The sequence below is a fragment of the Babylonia areolata genome, chromosome 19 (genome assembly GCF_041734735.1).
Source record: "Babylonia areolata isolate BAREFJ2019XMU chromosome 19, ASM4173473v1, whole genome shotgun sequence".
In the NCBI taxonomy this organism is placed as follows: Eukaryota; Metazoa; Mollusca; class Gastropoda; order Neogastropoda; family Buccinidae; genus Babylonia; species Babylonia areolata.
The window spans coordinates 59,094,879-59,107,163 of record NC_134894.1 but is presented as its reverse complement, the minus strand read 5'-3'; the positions used below and the strand labels follow the sequence as shown (position 1 = coordinate 59,107,163).

Sequence of the window (12,285 nt, the reverse complement as noted above, 5' to 3'; positions counted from 1 at the left end):
ACTCTTGGCTCTCCATTCCACTTGCAGGTTTGTATAGAAGGTTCATTGAGTCAGCATGTTGATTTCCAGATGCACAAATATAGATGACAGCCACTGGACAGCTTGTGTCACAGCTTCATGTTCCATTGACAGGCTGGAGGCTGTGACTTTGTATGCAGCATTGTCTTCCCTGATTGTTTGTCTGTTTTGTTTTGCAGTGAATCCCCTGCTGTACTGGTCTTTGGTGACTGAACCATCTGTATGTACTATCCTCATTCTTACTGCTTTCTCTCATGAGAAGGTTGGCATCATTTCCAAACCAACAATACGCAGATTTCTTCAAAACCAAAGAGGACCTCTCTGGGCATTCACAAATATGTTAGACTGAACAACATGCTGGACGCCACCCACATTCATGGTATCAGATATTTTTTCCCACCCCTCTAGTGGCAAATCAGTGACAGTATGTGTGTGTGTATGTATGTGTCTTTAGAGCTTCTTGTGTCTGTGTATGTGTCTGTGTCTGTCTGTCTGTGTGTGTGTTGTGGGTATAATGGGAGCTGCGCAATGTAGGAATCCACATGTGTGTGTGAGTGGGTGTGTTGTGGGAGCTGTGCTATGTAGGAATGTGTGTGTGAGTGTTCAATGTGGGAGACAGGGAATTTAGAGGGGGGGTGGGGGTGTGTGTGTGCATGTATGTGTGTGTGAGAGTTTGTGTTGGGACTTGCATGCTGTTTTTGTTGTGTTGGGCCTGCATACATTTGTTTGTTGACGAATTGGGACTTCGTGTCTGTGAGACCTCAATCTGTGCGGGGGGTGCGCACGATAGGCGTTCACTGAGCGTGGCTCTTTCATGTTTTTAGTTCAGTCTTTTGCCTTCTACTTATCTTTCCATACACCATACTTGAATGTACCTATCTTTTATTATCATTATTTATTTATTTATTCATTATTTATTTCTCTTTTTTGTCTTCTTTCCCCTCCCCCCCCCCCCCCCCCCCCCCCCCCCACAGGGCCGCATTGGGTTACACTGCTGGTGAGGCATCTGCTTAGCAGATGTGATGTAGTCCATACCAGTGTATATTTATCCACTCTCAGTGAAGCTGAATCATGGGCTCCTTTGTGTGTGTCTACATATATTGAGAAGTGGTAAAAGGATTTATATCTTATAAAGTTATATATTGGTGGCCTAATCAAAGTTGCCAAAGTTCCTGCAAGCAAAAGGTTAAACTGAATTTAATTTGAGAACAGCTTGTTTTAGCAGAGGACAGTGCAAAGTACTGCAATAAAGTGTCACTTGAATTGAAAACTTTGACTATTTACTTGATGGTTTCATTGTTTGATTGGTTGAGAAATATGCTAATTTAATTCCACATACTTAACCGTGACCCAACTAGTGCAGACTCCGGCAAGGGTCTGACATTCCTGCCGGAGAAATATGCTAATTCAGCCACATGCACACAAGTATTGATGATTTGCACATACACTCGGGTGAATGTGTTTGATGACGGGTGGCTCTAACGATACCTGTTTAATTAATGTTTATGTCTTGTTTGCTTTAATTTAACTAGATATCAGACACTTTGACTTTAGCTGCATTAGTACCTGATATCACACCAAACATTTGTATTATTTTTTGTTATTATTCATTTATTGGTAATGCTGTTGTTATTATTATTCACTAAAACCAAAGTATATAGTGCAAAAAAGCATTTGTAATCTTCAAAGAGAAGTAATATTAATCACTGTTGGACACACACACACACATTATATATATATATATATATATATATATATATATAGATAGATAGATAGATATATATTACATACATGGGTGAATTAGAAATATGATTTGTATAATTTGTATTTTCTGTAAACATTTTAAAATGATAAGCCAAATTGTTAAAGTGTTATGTTTAATCTGAGGGTCACGGGTTCGAATATTGGTGACAGCGCCTGGTGGGTAAAGGGTGGAGATTTTTTCCTATCTCCCAGGTCAACATATGCGCAGACCTGCTAGTGCCTGAACCCCTTTCGTGTGTATATGCACGCAGAAGATCAAATATGCACGCTAAAGATCCTGTTATCCATGTCAGCAGTCGGTGGGTTGTGGAAAGCATGCACCCCCCCCGAAATAATGAGTATTCCTGCCTACATAGTGGGGTAAATAAAATAAAAATATAACGGTCATACACTTAAAATGTTACATGTCTGTCTGAGTGTGTTTGTGTGCATGCCTGAAATCTGATTGAATGACACAGGAAACGAATGATGAGAGCCCAGTGGCAGCTGTCAGTTGGCTCTACCCTGGCAGGAGCCTGTTGTGCAAATGACCCCATGTTAGAAAAGCACTTAGAGCTTGGTCTGCAGCCGAGGAAAGGCACTATATAAGTATCCATGTCAATCAATCAATCAATCAAAAAAGATGCACAATTATTTTACATGACTGTGAATACATGGTTTGTGAAATTTGGAAATCATAACTTACTTTGTCATTTATATATATATATATATATATATATACATATATATGTGTGTGTGTGTGTGTGTGTATACATGTGTGTTTGTGTGTATAATATGAAAGTAAATCATAATATAATAATCATCTGATTAACACAATTTTGAAGAACAAGGCATACAAATTTACTTTGTCCAAAAAAATGTATGTATTCACATGCACACATTTAATACATGACATACAGTGATACACAAAATTAATGGGTGAAGACTATTCATTTTCAAGTGTTATTCTGTTTAAAAATGTTGTTTGTTTTTTTTTGTGTGTGTGTGTTCATTTTAAACTATCTTTATGAGGAATATTTGCATAACTGTTTGAAAATAAATCTTTGAAAAAAGAAGTATATTTCAAAACATTTAACTCAGGAGGTTCAGTGTTTTAATTTTGTGTGGTTTAGATTTCTTCTTTTTCTGTCTTTCTTTTCTTTTCTTTTCTTTCCTTTTCTTTTCCTTTTTTTTTTATAGTTTAATTGAAAACATTATTTTGATGCTTATATTAATTCATGTTTTTATTTGACATCTTGAAAACTGGCACTTGGAATGCCCTGCTCATGAGGGCTCAGTGCAAGGCCCAGCCTAGCTGTTCACCATCAAGACTTTTTGCCAACTGCAGCAAGCGTGGCGATCAAGGTCAAGTAATCCTACTGACCGCGGCAAACTAGGTTTATAAAGTCATTCTCTGTTGTTGTTGTTATTGTTGTTTCTGTTTGATATTTTGTTGTTTTGTGTTGTTGTTTATTTTAATCCTCCTTAAGGGCCTGACAAAGCTCGTTGGGTGACGCTGCCCAGTCAGGCATCTGCTTGGCAGATGTGGTGTAGCGGATATGGATTTGTCCGAACGCAGTGACGCCTCCTTGAGCTACTGATACTGATTAATCCTCCTTTCCGTTGTTCCCGACTCCCTTATTTCTCACCGGCCCCACCTTACGCCCATCCTTTGATTTATCTGTTTATTTCCATTTATTATTTATTTGATATCAGACGATCAGTGATAGAAAATTAAAGTTCAGCTCTTCATTGCTGATTGTAGTCGTGTACGAGATTGTGGAACCCCACGCCGCGTGTCCAGACACCCACTGATCTGACTCCGTGGGGGTAAAAACAGAAGTGAAGAAAAAAAATAATAAACCTCCCCATTCGCCGCGTTGTTAGCGCGCTGCGACAGCTTTGAGTTCATGTGGTGGAATAATCGATTGAAAAAACCCTGTTGCATTTTGTTTGAGTCAGTGGTTGGCAGGTTTGTGTCAACCCAAACGCAGCGCGGACGGGAATGTCGTGTCGAGGGCCATGCAGTTCACCGCCACTCGCGTTCGAACACGTGGGCCTCAGTAAGGAAGGAAGCCCGGTTTTCCGCTTCGCAGCGAGCGCGTGCCGTGTCATGCTCGCCGTCGCTCACCACCATCGCCTGTCATTATTCTCGAAGCTTCAGTGCTGATGTTTTTGTTTGTTTGTTTGTTTGTTTGTTTGTTTTCCAGCGCTTTGACATTCGCAGCCAGCATGTTTACGTGAAGTGTCCTTTTGTGCAAACAGGATTTGGGGCTGTGATGGGAGTGAAGAGGATACATATAAACAAATCCGTGTGTCTTTTGTTGTCTAGCAACCCTTCCGCGCCGTCATCCGTCCCCCGATTGGTTGCATCACTTACGTGACTATTACTTGAAAACTGATTGTCACGAACATCGCCGATCAATCGGAAGACACAATACTCATGCGTGTTCTTGGATAGGGTCGTAGACCAGGCTGTCAATTATCTTTGTGTAGCGGAACAGTGAACCAGAGCATTTTGTATATGTTTGTTGTTTTTTTATTATTTTTTTTTTTTTAAAGGAGTAGTTGTGGAACGGGATAACCGGATAAAACTCGGAGCAGGAAGAAATTTATCACCCGCTTGATTATGAGTGAGTAGTAGCTCTTGTGCTTTGTCTGCCTTCAACGAGCGTTTCTCTGACCGTGTATGTGACTTTTGCCTTCAACAGATTTTATGTTTGTATGCGTGTATAAATTCATGATACATGCATACATACCTATCAACATGCATACATATACATACATACATACATACATACAATGCTTTGTTGTTGTTTTTCATAAAGATATACATATATATCAAGCCCTTGCTCAGAGAAGAGGTTTTTAGAAATATGTTATTAGTTACATTGGGGGGTGGGGGTGGGGGGCACAAGATGATGACAATTGATAAGAGAGGAGGTGGAGAATATTTCACTTAAGAAGTGGGGTTAAGTGTTTTATAACAAGTCAACTGTTCAGCCGTCAGTGACAAACTGCACTGCACAAGGAAGTAAATCATCTACAATGATGATACAACTGCTGCAACAAAATGTCTGTGTGCCTACATAGAAAACCCATATTGTTGTTACATGTACACACATAACGGTGGAACGTACAGTCAGTACAATACTCGCTCTCACTCTCAGTCTCTCTCTCTCTGTCTCTTGCATAAACACAAACAGTGAAATACCCTTGTACACTCTCACTCTGTCCCTCTTTGTCTCTTGCACAAACAAACAGCGAAATACACATCACTACCAAGCAAATGCCATCTGTGTATACATTGTTACACACACACACACACACACGCACATGCACATGCACACACACACATCAGTGGAGATATATAAGCATGCGCGCGCGCGCGCGCGCACACACACACACACACACACACACACACACACACACACACACACTAATGGAGATATATAAACATGCACGCACACACACTAATGGCGTTATATAAACTAAAGAACATTTTGAAACTTCGTTTCAATACAAGAACCTATGGTGAACGTTCTTTCTTCTTTGCTGCTCCTCACATCTGGAACAACCTTCCTCATTTATATCCGTGCATCTGATTCTATTTCTGCTTTTCGCTCATCACTAAAAATCCATCTTTTTAAAAACCTATCTATAGGCACTCTCAGCTTCCTTGTTCTCCAACACCACCCATGTCAGCTCACTTTGGATGTATGAGGAGTGGGAAAGGGAGAGTGAGTGGGGGGGGAGGGGGTTGGGGGGGGGGGGGGTGTTGTGAAAGAGTGGTCATGAATGATTTGTGTCATTTGTAAAAAAAATTTCTTTCATGTAAAGTGCCCTCGAGCTCTTACTTTTAGTGAGAAAGTGCGCTATATAAATGTACATTATTATTATTATTATTATTATTATTATTATTTTGTTACTACTTCTTGGACTGTAGTTTGAGATGATTTCTATTGTAAACGTTTAGTGAAAGTTTTCAAATTCAAATATATTGACATAAAATTTTTTATCATATGCGCACACATATACGTACATATCTGCGCACAAATGCTTATACTGAGATACATATTAGTGCATACTTGATTGAACATATATGTGTATGAACACATATGCATACATGTGTGTGTGTTTATGTGTTGCATGTGTTTTAGTATTGATCACGTACGTGACTATTTAACAAATGCATGCATACACAAAATAATAATTGATTATACATTTTATGTACTTCTAAACTGCTGAATATAATATGCAATGCATTATCGAAAACACACACACACACACAGAAATAAATTTACACACAAACAAATGGACATTTACGAACAAATTCAGTAGACTTGCTCAAAATTACTCACATGATTCATTTACTGATTTAGTGTAGGTGTGAATGTTATTATTTATATATATTGATGTATGAAATTATGCCTTTAGCGGGGTTGTGGGTTCAAACTCCTTCAGGAGTCAGAAGACTGAATATTATTTATTATAGATTTTATTTTGTTTGGTTTCCTTTAGCATTTTGCCCAAAGCTGATTGTGCTCTGGGCCGAAATGGGAAGAAGTCCTGGGACCATTATATTTGTATTTGTATTTCTTTTTATCACATCAGATTTCTCTGTGTGAAATTCGGGCTGCTCTTCACAGGGAGAGCACGTCACTACACTACAGCGCCACCCTTTTTTTTTTTTTTTTTCCTGCGTGTAGTTTTATTTGTTTTTCCTATCGAAGTGGATTTTTCTACAGAACTGTGCCAGGAACAACCCTTTTGTTGCCGTGGGTTCTTTTACATGCGCTGAATGCATGCTGCACACGGGACCTCGGTTTATCGTCTCATCCGAATGACTAGCGTCCAGACCACGACTCAAGGTCTAGTGGAGGGGGAGAAAATATCGGCAGCTGAAACGTGATTCGAACCAGCGCGCTCAGATTCTCTCACTTCCAAGGCGGACGCGTTACCTCTAGGCCATCACTGGGGAGAGCAGCCCGAATTTCACACAGAGAAATCTGTTGTGATAAAAAAAGAAATAGAAAAATACAAAACAAAAAAACAACTGAACACATCGTGAGTCATGTCACACTTGTTCACCGGCGCCCCTGCTCTTGCACTGACCTCGTTTCCATGTTTCCTGTCCCACTTCCGTGCTGGTGGTGATCCTGAACTCATTATGATTATCAAGGTCTTAATCACTTTTCGAGTTTCATGGTGGATTGCACGGCACAGGGAGTGATGCCATTTCAGTGGCGCAGATGAGGGGGGGGCAAACACACACACGCGCGCACACACACACACACACACACTCTCTCTCACACAGAGAGAGAAGCTGAGACACACACAGAAACTGAGACACACACACACACACACACACACACACACAGAAGCTGAGGCACACACTGAAACTGAGATACACACACACACACACACACACACACACACACACACACACACACACACACACACACACACACACACACACACACACACACACACACAAACACACACACACAAACAAAAAAACCCAAAAACCCAAGCCAAAAGAAAACAAAACAAACCCCCCATACCTAGCAACCAGAAAAATGAAAACATTGACCTCAATCTACTTGACATGTTGACTCATCATTACAGCTGAAAAGAAATGAAACCAGTTTACAGTTACAGTAAAATTACAGCAGGTCAGTTTGTTCCGCATTTAACATTAATACTAGTGTCTTCTTCCTCTGCATTCACTCGTATGCACACGAGTGGGCTTTTACGTGTATGACCGTTTTTACCCCGCCATGTAGGCAGCCATACTCCGTTTTCGGGGGTGTGCATGCTGGGTATGTTCTTGTTTCCATAACCCACCGAACGCTGACATGGATTACAGGATCTTTAACGTGCGTATTTGATGTTCTGCTTGCATATACACACGAAGGGGGTTCAGGTACTAGCAGATCTGCACATATGTTGACCTGGGAGATCGTAAAAATCTCCACCCTTTACCCACCAGGCGCCGTCACCGTGATTCAAACCCGGGACCCTCAGATTGACAGTCCAACGCTTTAACCACTCGGCTATTGCGCTCGTCATACTAGTGTCAAACTTTTGAAATTAATCATTCCTTTCATTGGGATCTTCATCATCATCATGAATGAATGATACAAGACAACATGTGGGGGGTTTTCCACTCCCCAAAAAGCACGAAAAGGAAGGCGGAGAACTGGGGTACTGGACACATGTATGTGTGTGGTCATTAGAAACACACACACACACACACACACACACACACACACACACACACACACACACAGAAGGAGTTTTATATTATTTATTTATGATAACTACACAGCAGTGGTAAGAAGAAAAAAATGAGGGGAAAGTATCAATCATTATTTAACTCACTCAGTATGGCCAGTCCTCTCTTCTCTACACAGACCCCTCGGATGTCCAGTGGGTGTCTGAATGACCCAACCTTTAGCTTCCGTCGTCAGAACTGTGGTATTCTTTGTCAACATTCACCTCTTCAGTATAAGAGCCTTCCGCTTGCAATATTTTGATGATGGTAATTGGGGTGAAACGCTGTTAACGTCGTCTCTTTTGCCGTTCGCATGGAGAGAGTACATATGCATTTGTTTTGTCAGCATCGCAAACTCAAAAAGACTTGCTTGCTCTTGCTTGTTTCAGAGTTTAGCGCCTGCCATGGGCTGCCAAGGTAGGCTTGGGGGCCAGAGCAAGAGCCAGTGGATGGACGATGGTCAGGAGGGAGCCAAAACCTGGAGTCAGCGGCGGGCAGAGCATGCGGCCCTCAAAAAAATCCCCTCGCCCGCTTCCTCCGCTTGTTCGAAATTGGTGGAGCCTGCGGTCAGGATCTCTTCAGACGGCGGTGGGTCTGACGACTCGGACACACTTCCAGACCTAGATGGAATTTTCCCAGAAAGTGACCTCGCTGGTGGCAGTCATCCTTTGCAGAACCATAGGTCAGCACCAACGGAATTGCTCACGATGGGCAGTCCAAGAAGAATCCCAAACAAGGAGCGTCATTTTTTGGATTCCTTTCAACCGGCCATCAAGTACAGAAGGGTGAAGGACGAGACTGGGCCATTCAGATCAAAAGATGTGGTAGTAAAGTCAGCCAGGACAGTATCAAAGACTCAATCAGATTCACAGTTAGCTAGGAAGCGGAAGGATAGAATAAGCCAGGAAATGCAAGCAGGGTCGTTTCCTGTTTGTCAGCAGGAGTATGAAGTCTTTAAGTTCCCCCCTGACACATCCTCTAACCTGTCAGCACTTGAGAGAAGAACTGGTTCCGAGTGCGACTGCAGGCAGTTAAGAAATAAGTTCAGTGGAGTAAGGTTTTTGCAGGATCTTACAACTTACCCTTCAGTCTTGGACAGGTTGTGCTTGGACTTCGTGAAAATGCAGACCTCATGCCTGGACGACTTGTTAGATGATCTCAGCGATCCCACTCACTTTTCAAACTGTATGGACTTACTGGAAGACTTTTGCAACAAAAGGAAACCTCACCCCATGCTAATTGACAAGATAATGGACAAAGGTTTCTTCAGTGCTGTTGATGAGAATATGTTAGTCCGAACTTATCACTTTGTGTTGAAACTGTGGCAGCGGTTTCCGGACCTGATCAAGATTGATGTGCAAACGGTCCTGATGTCTGGAGACGTGCTGCAGAAACATTTGCAGAACTCCACGTCCAGCCCAGCAGACAGCAGGTCACTGCCGTCCAGTAGGAAAGGCAGGGGGGGGTTGGTGACGGGACGACCCAGTGTTGAGCAGTGCCGGCTGTATTTCCAGTTGTTTGTGAGAGGCCTGCAGCTCAGCCTCAGCCAGTGCACCTTGGCCGACCAGAAGAGTGTCAACAAAACTGTGGCCTTTGCTTGTCTGTCCTCGGAGTGCTCCAGGCCTCTGATGAAGCAGCTGACTCACTGGCTGGAGTTCTGCCTGGTGGTGGTGCATCAGGAGCACGTGGCCATGGCCAAGCTGTGGATGGGGGAGCTGCAGACCTTGCTTGGCGTGTCTGTGCTGGTCAGCAGGGACCGGCAGGAGGCGGCCAAGAAGCTGGCCCCGGACCTGAAGAGGACCTACAAGTACCTGACGGACCTGAGCACCAAGAAGCGGCTGCTCCAGGGCTTCTCCTGCCCGCTGCTGTGCTTCTACGTTCTGCGCCTGGTCATGGAGGACCAGTGTGAAAGCACCATCGTCAGCTCCCAGTTCCCGTCGTCCATCCAGGAGCTGATCCATAACTACTATGTGGCTTTGCCCCCTCACGACCATCTGACGCCACCTCCCTCCCCGACGGAAGACGGGCAGGAGATGGCACCAGGGCGGTCTCAGATGTACTCAGTCCAGAGCTGCGAGGAGCTGGCGATGTTGGTCTACTTCATCACCAAGAACTTCATTGCTTGTAAACAAAGTATGTCTGTCTCTCTCTCCTGTCTCTCTCTTTCTGTCTGTCTCTCTCTCCCTCTCTTCCTCTCTTTCCCTTTCTTGAAAAAAAATTGAGATAACAAAATATGTTAACTGCTGTGTGTTTTTGTTTGATAAAATGCTGTTCGGGACAGAAAAGAATGTGTTATTAAATGTATGTTCATATGTTCAACCGGAAGGTTCTTCTTTATATTCTTTCTTTTATTTTGAAAATGGAATTGCTTTGCTTGAGGAATGTTTAATTGACTTTGTTCTTGCTGAGGATGTTCATATTATTTTATGTGGAGATTTGAACAATAGAACATCGTATTTCTCTCATGACCATTTTGACAATACTATTTTGGACACACAGTATAAGAGAGTAGTTCATACATTTCTAAACGGTGTTCTGAGGACAATCATTTGAATAACTATGGTCATATTTGTTGGTAGTCAATGGAAAGAACGTGAATGGTTTGATCAAGAGTGCAAGTCTGCCAAAAGAAATGTAAAAGAGCTACTGAGAACTAGTCGAAGGTCAAAGAAGGTTGAAGACCAACAGAAATACACAATAGCCAGACGTGAATATAAAAATCTAGCATCTACTAAAAAAAAAAAAAAAATAAACAGTTTAATGATAAAATGCTGAACAAACTTGTTACGGCAGTAAGGAACCAGAAGGAATTTTGGGATACAGTCCGTATACATAGCATTTCATTTAAAGGTAAAAGACCTAAATGTAAGATAGATATTGACATATGATTTCAACACTTTAAATCTTTGTTGGATATAATTATAAACATAGAAAAAATCATATCGAAGAGCCTGAAGGTGACATAAGTGATGGCTTTATGAATCGTCCAGTTTCAAAAGAAGTACAGTTAGCCTTTTAGAAAACTTAAAAATAGGAAAGCAGCTGGGCCAGATGGTATAGCTTTTCCAAAATCTTTTATGGCACATAAGGAGTTAACTTCATCAAAGGCACAAATTATATTATTCATAGATTAAAACAAAATTATTCATAGTTTTTTTTATTGCTTTGTTTTGGTTTGGTTTTGTTTGGTTAAAAGGAAAACCATCCCTGTGGAATTGAAGAAATTTTAAAAATTTATTTTATCAAGCTGATGAACAAAAAGATACAATGTTTTGAATGGCATGGTAATAATCTGATGTTCCTTGTGTGCAAAATATGGGAGATGAGGTGGTGATTGGCAATGTAAGGGGCCATGTAGAGTGTGACAAACGAAGGAATTTGTGAGTAAAATCTTTTAACTTTTTGTTGATGTTGTTGATCATTGAGAATTTGTGGTGTCAGTTGACAACGTTACGTCATGAGACAGATTGTTGTTGGTGTTAATATTCTTTCCTTTAGCATTCCTGTGTGTGTGTGTATTTGGTGTACAATGTTTAGATTTATAATTATATACGCTTTCTGATTCTAAACTGGTGTTAGACCTTTGGCAGGTCCACACCACCATCAAAAAAAAAAAAAAAAAAAATCTCAAACAGTTCTCTTTCCCATGTATTTTATTTTCCTTTTTTGTTTTCTTTTCTTTTTTTCATTATTTTAGGGCGGCTGAACTGTGATCTCCGTCAAGAAATCCTAAAGGGCCCCAACTTGCACCCCCTGACCCCGGAACAGAAGCGGCACTTGCAGAGCAGCGTTCAGGACTTTGGTGGGCATTTGCAGGCCTTGTGCTCAGAGCTGAGCAGTGCCACCATCACATACCTCAGCCTGCTGGAGTGTTTGTGTTTAACTTCATGAAAGGAAAACAGACAAGATATATTGCGTCAAGGACCACGGGGCAGGTTTTTGTGATTTTCAAATCATCATGATTACAAAGAAATGTGTCGGGCTTTCTTGTTTTGTGACCGAGACATTTGTTTGATTTTTGTGGACTCTGACCTGACATAATTTAATGACACAAAAGGAAGAGAAAGGAAGTTTAAAAAAGCAAAGAAAAAAAAGAACAGTTTTGCCCATAACAGGAGAAGAAAAAAAATCTTTATTTTGACTGGAAAATGGTCCTGACATCTGCTGTTTGACAAGACATAATGCTGCCTCTTGTATGTCTTGTGTCTGTGTGTTGTTGTTTGTTTTTTGTTGTTGTTTTTTTGGTT

At 41.4% G+C, this 12,285-nt stretch overlaps 1 protein-coding gene across 1 annotated transcript in view; it reads left to right on the top strand.

The window, feature by feature from the left end:
• The window catches only part of LOC143294220 (uncharacterized), a 14,077-nt gene extending 2,148 nt beyond the window's left edge, over positions 1-11,929 (top strand). Inside the window, exons 2-3 of the mRNA XM_076605651.1 lie at positions 8,428-10,171; positions 11,736-11,929. Coding sequence (XP_076461766.1) covers positions 8,428-10,171; positions 11,736-11,929 — 1,938 coding nt within the window. The remainder of the gene's footprint in view (positions 1-8,427; positions 10,172-11,735) is intronic.
• The last annotated feature ends 356 nt before the right edge of the window (positions 11,930-12,285 follow it).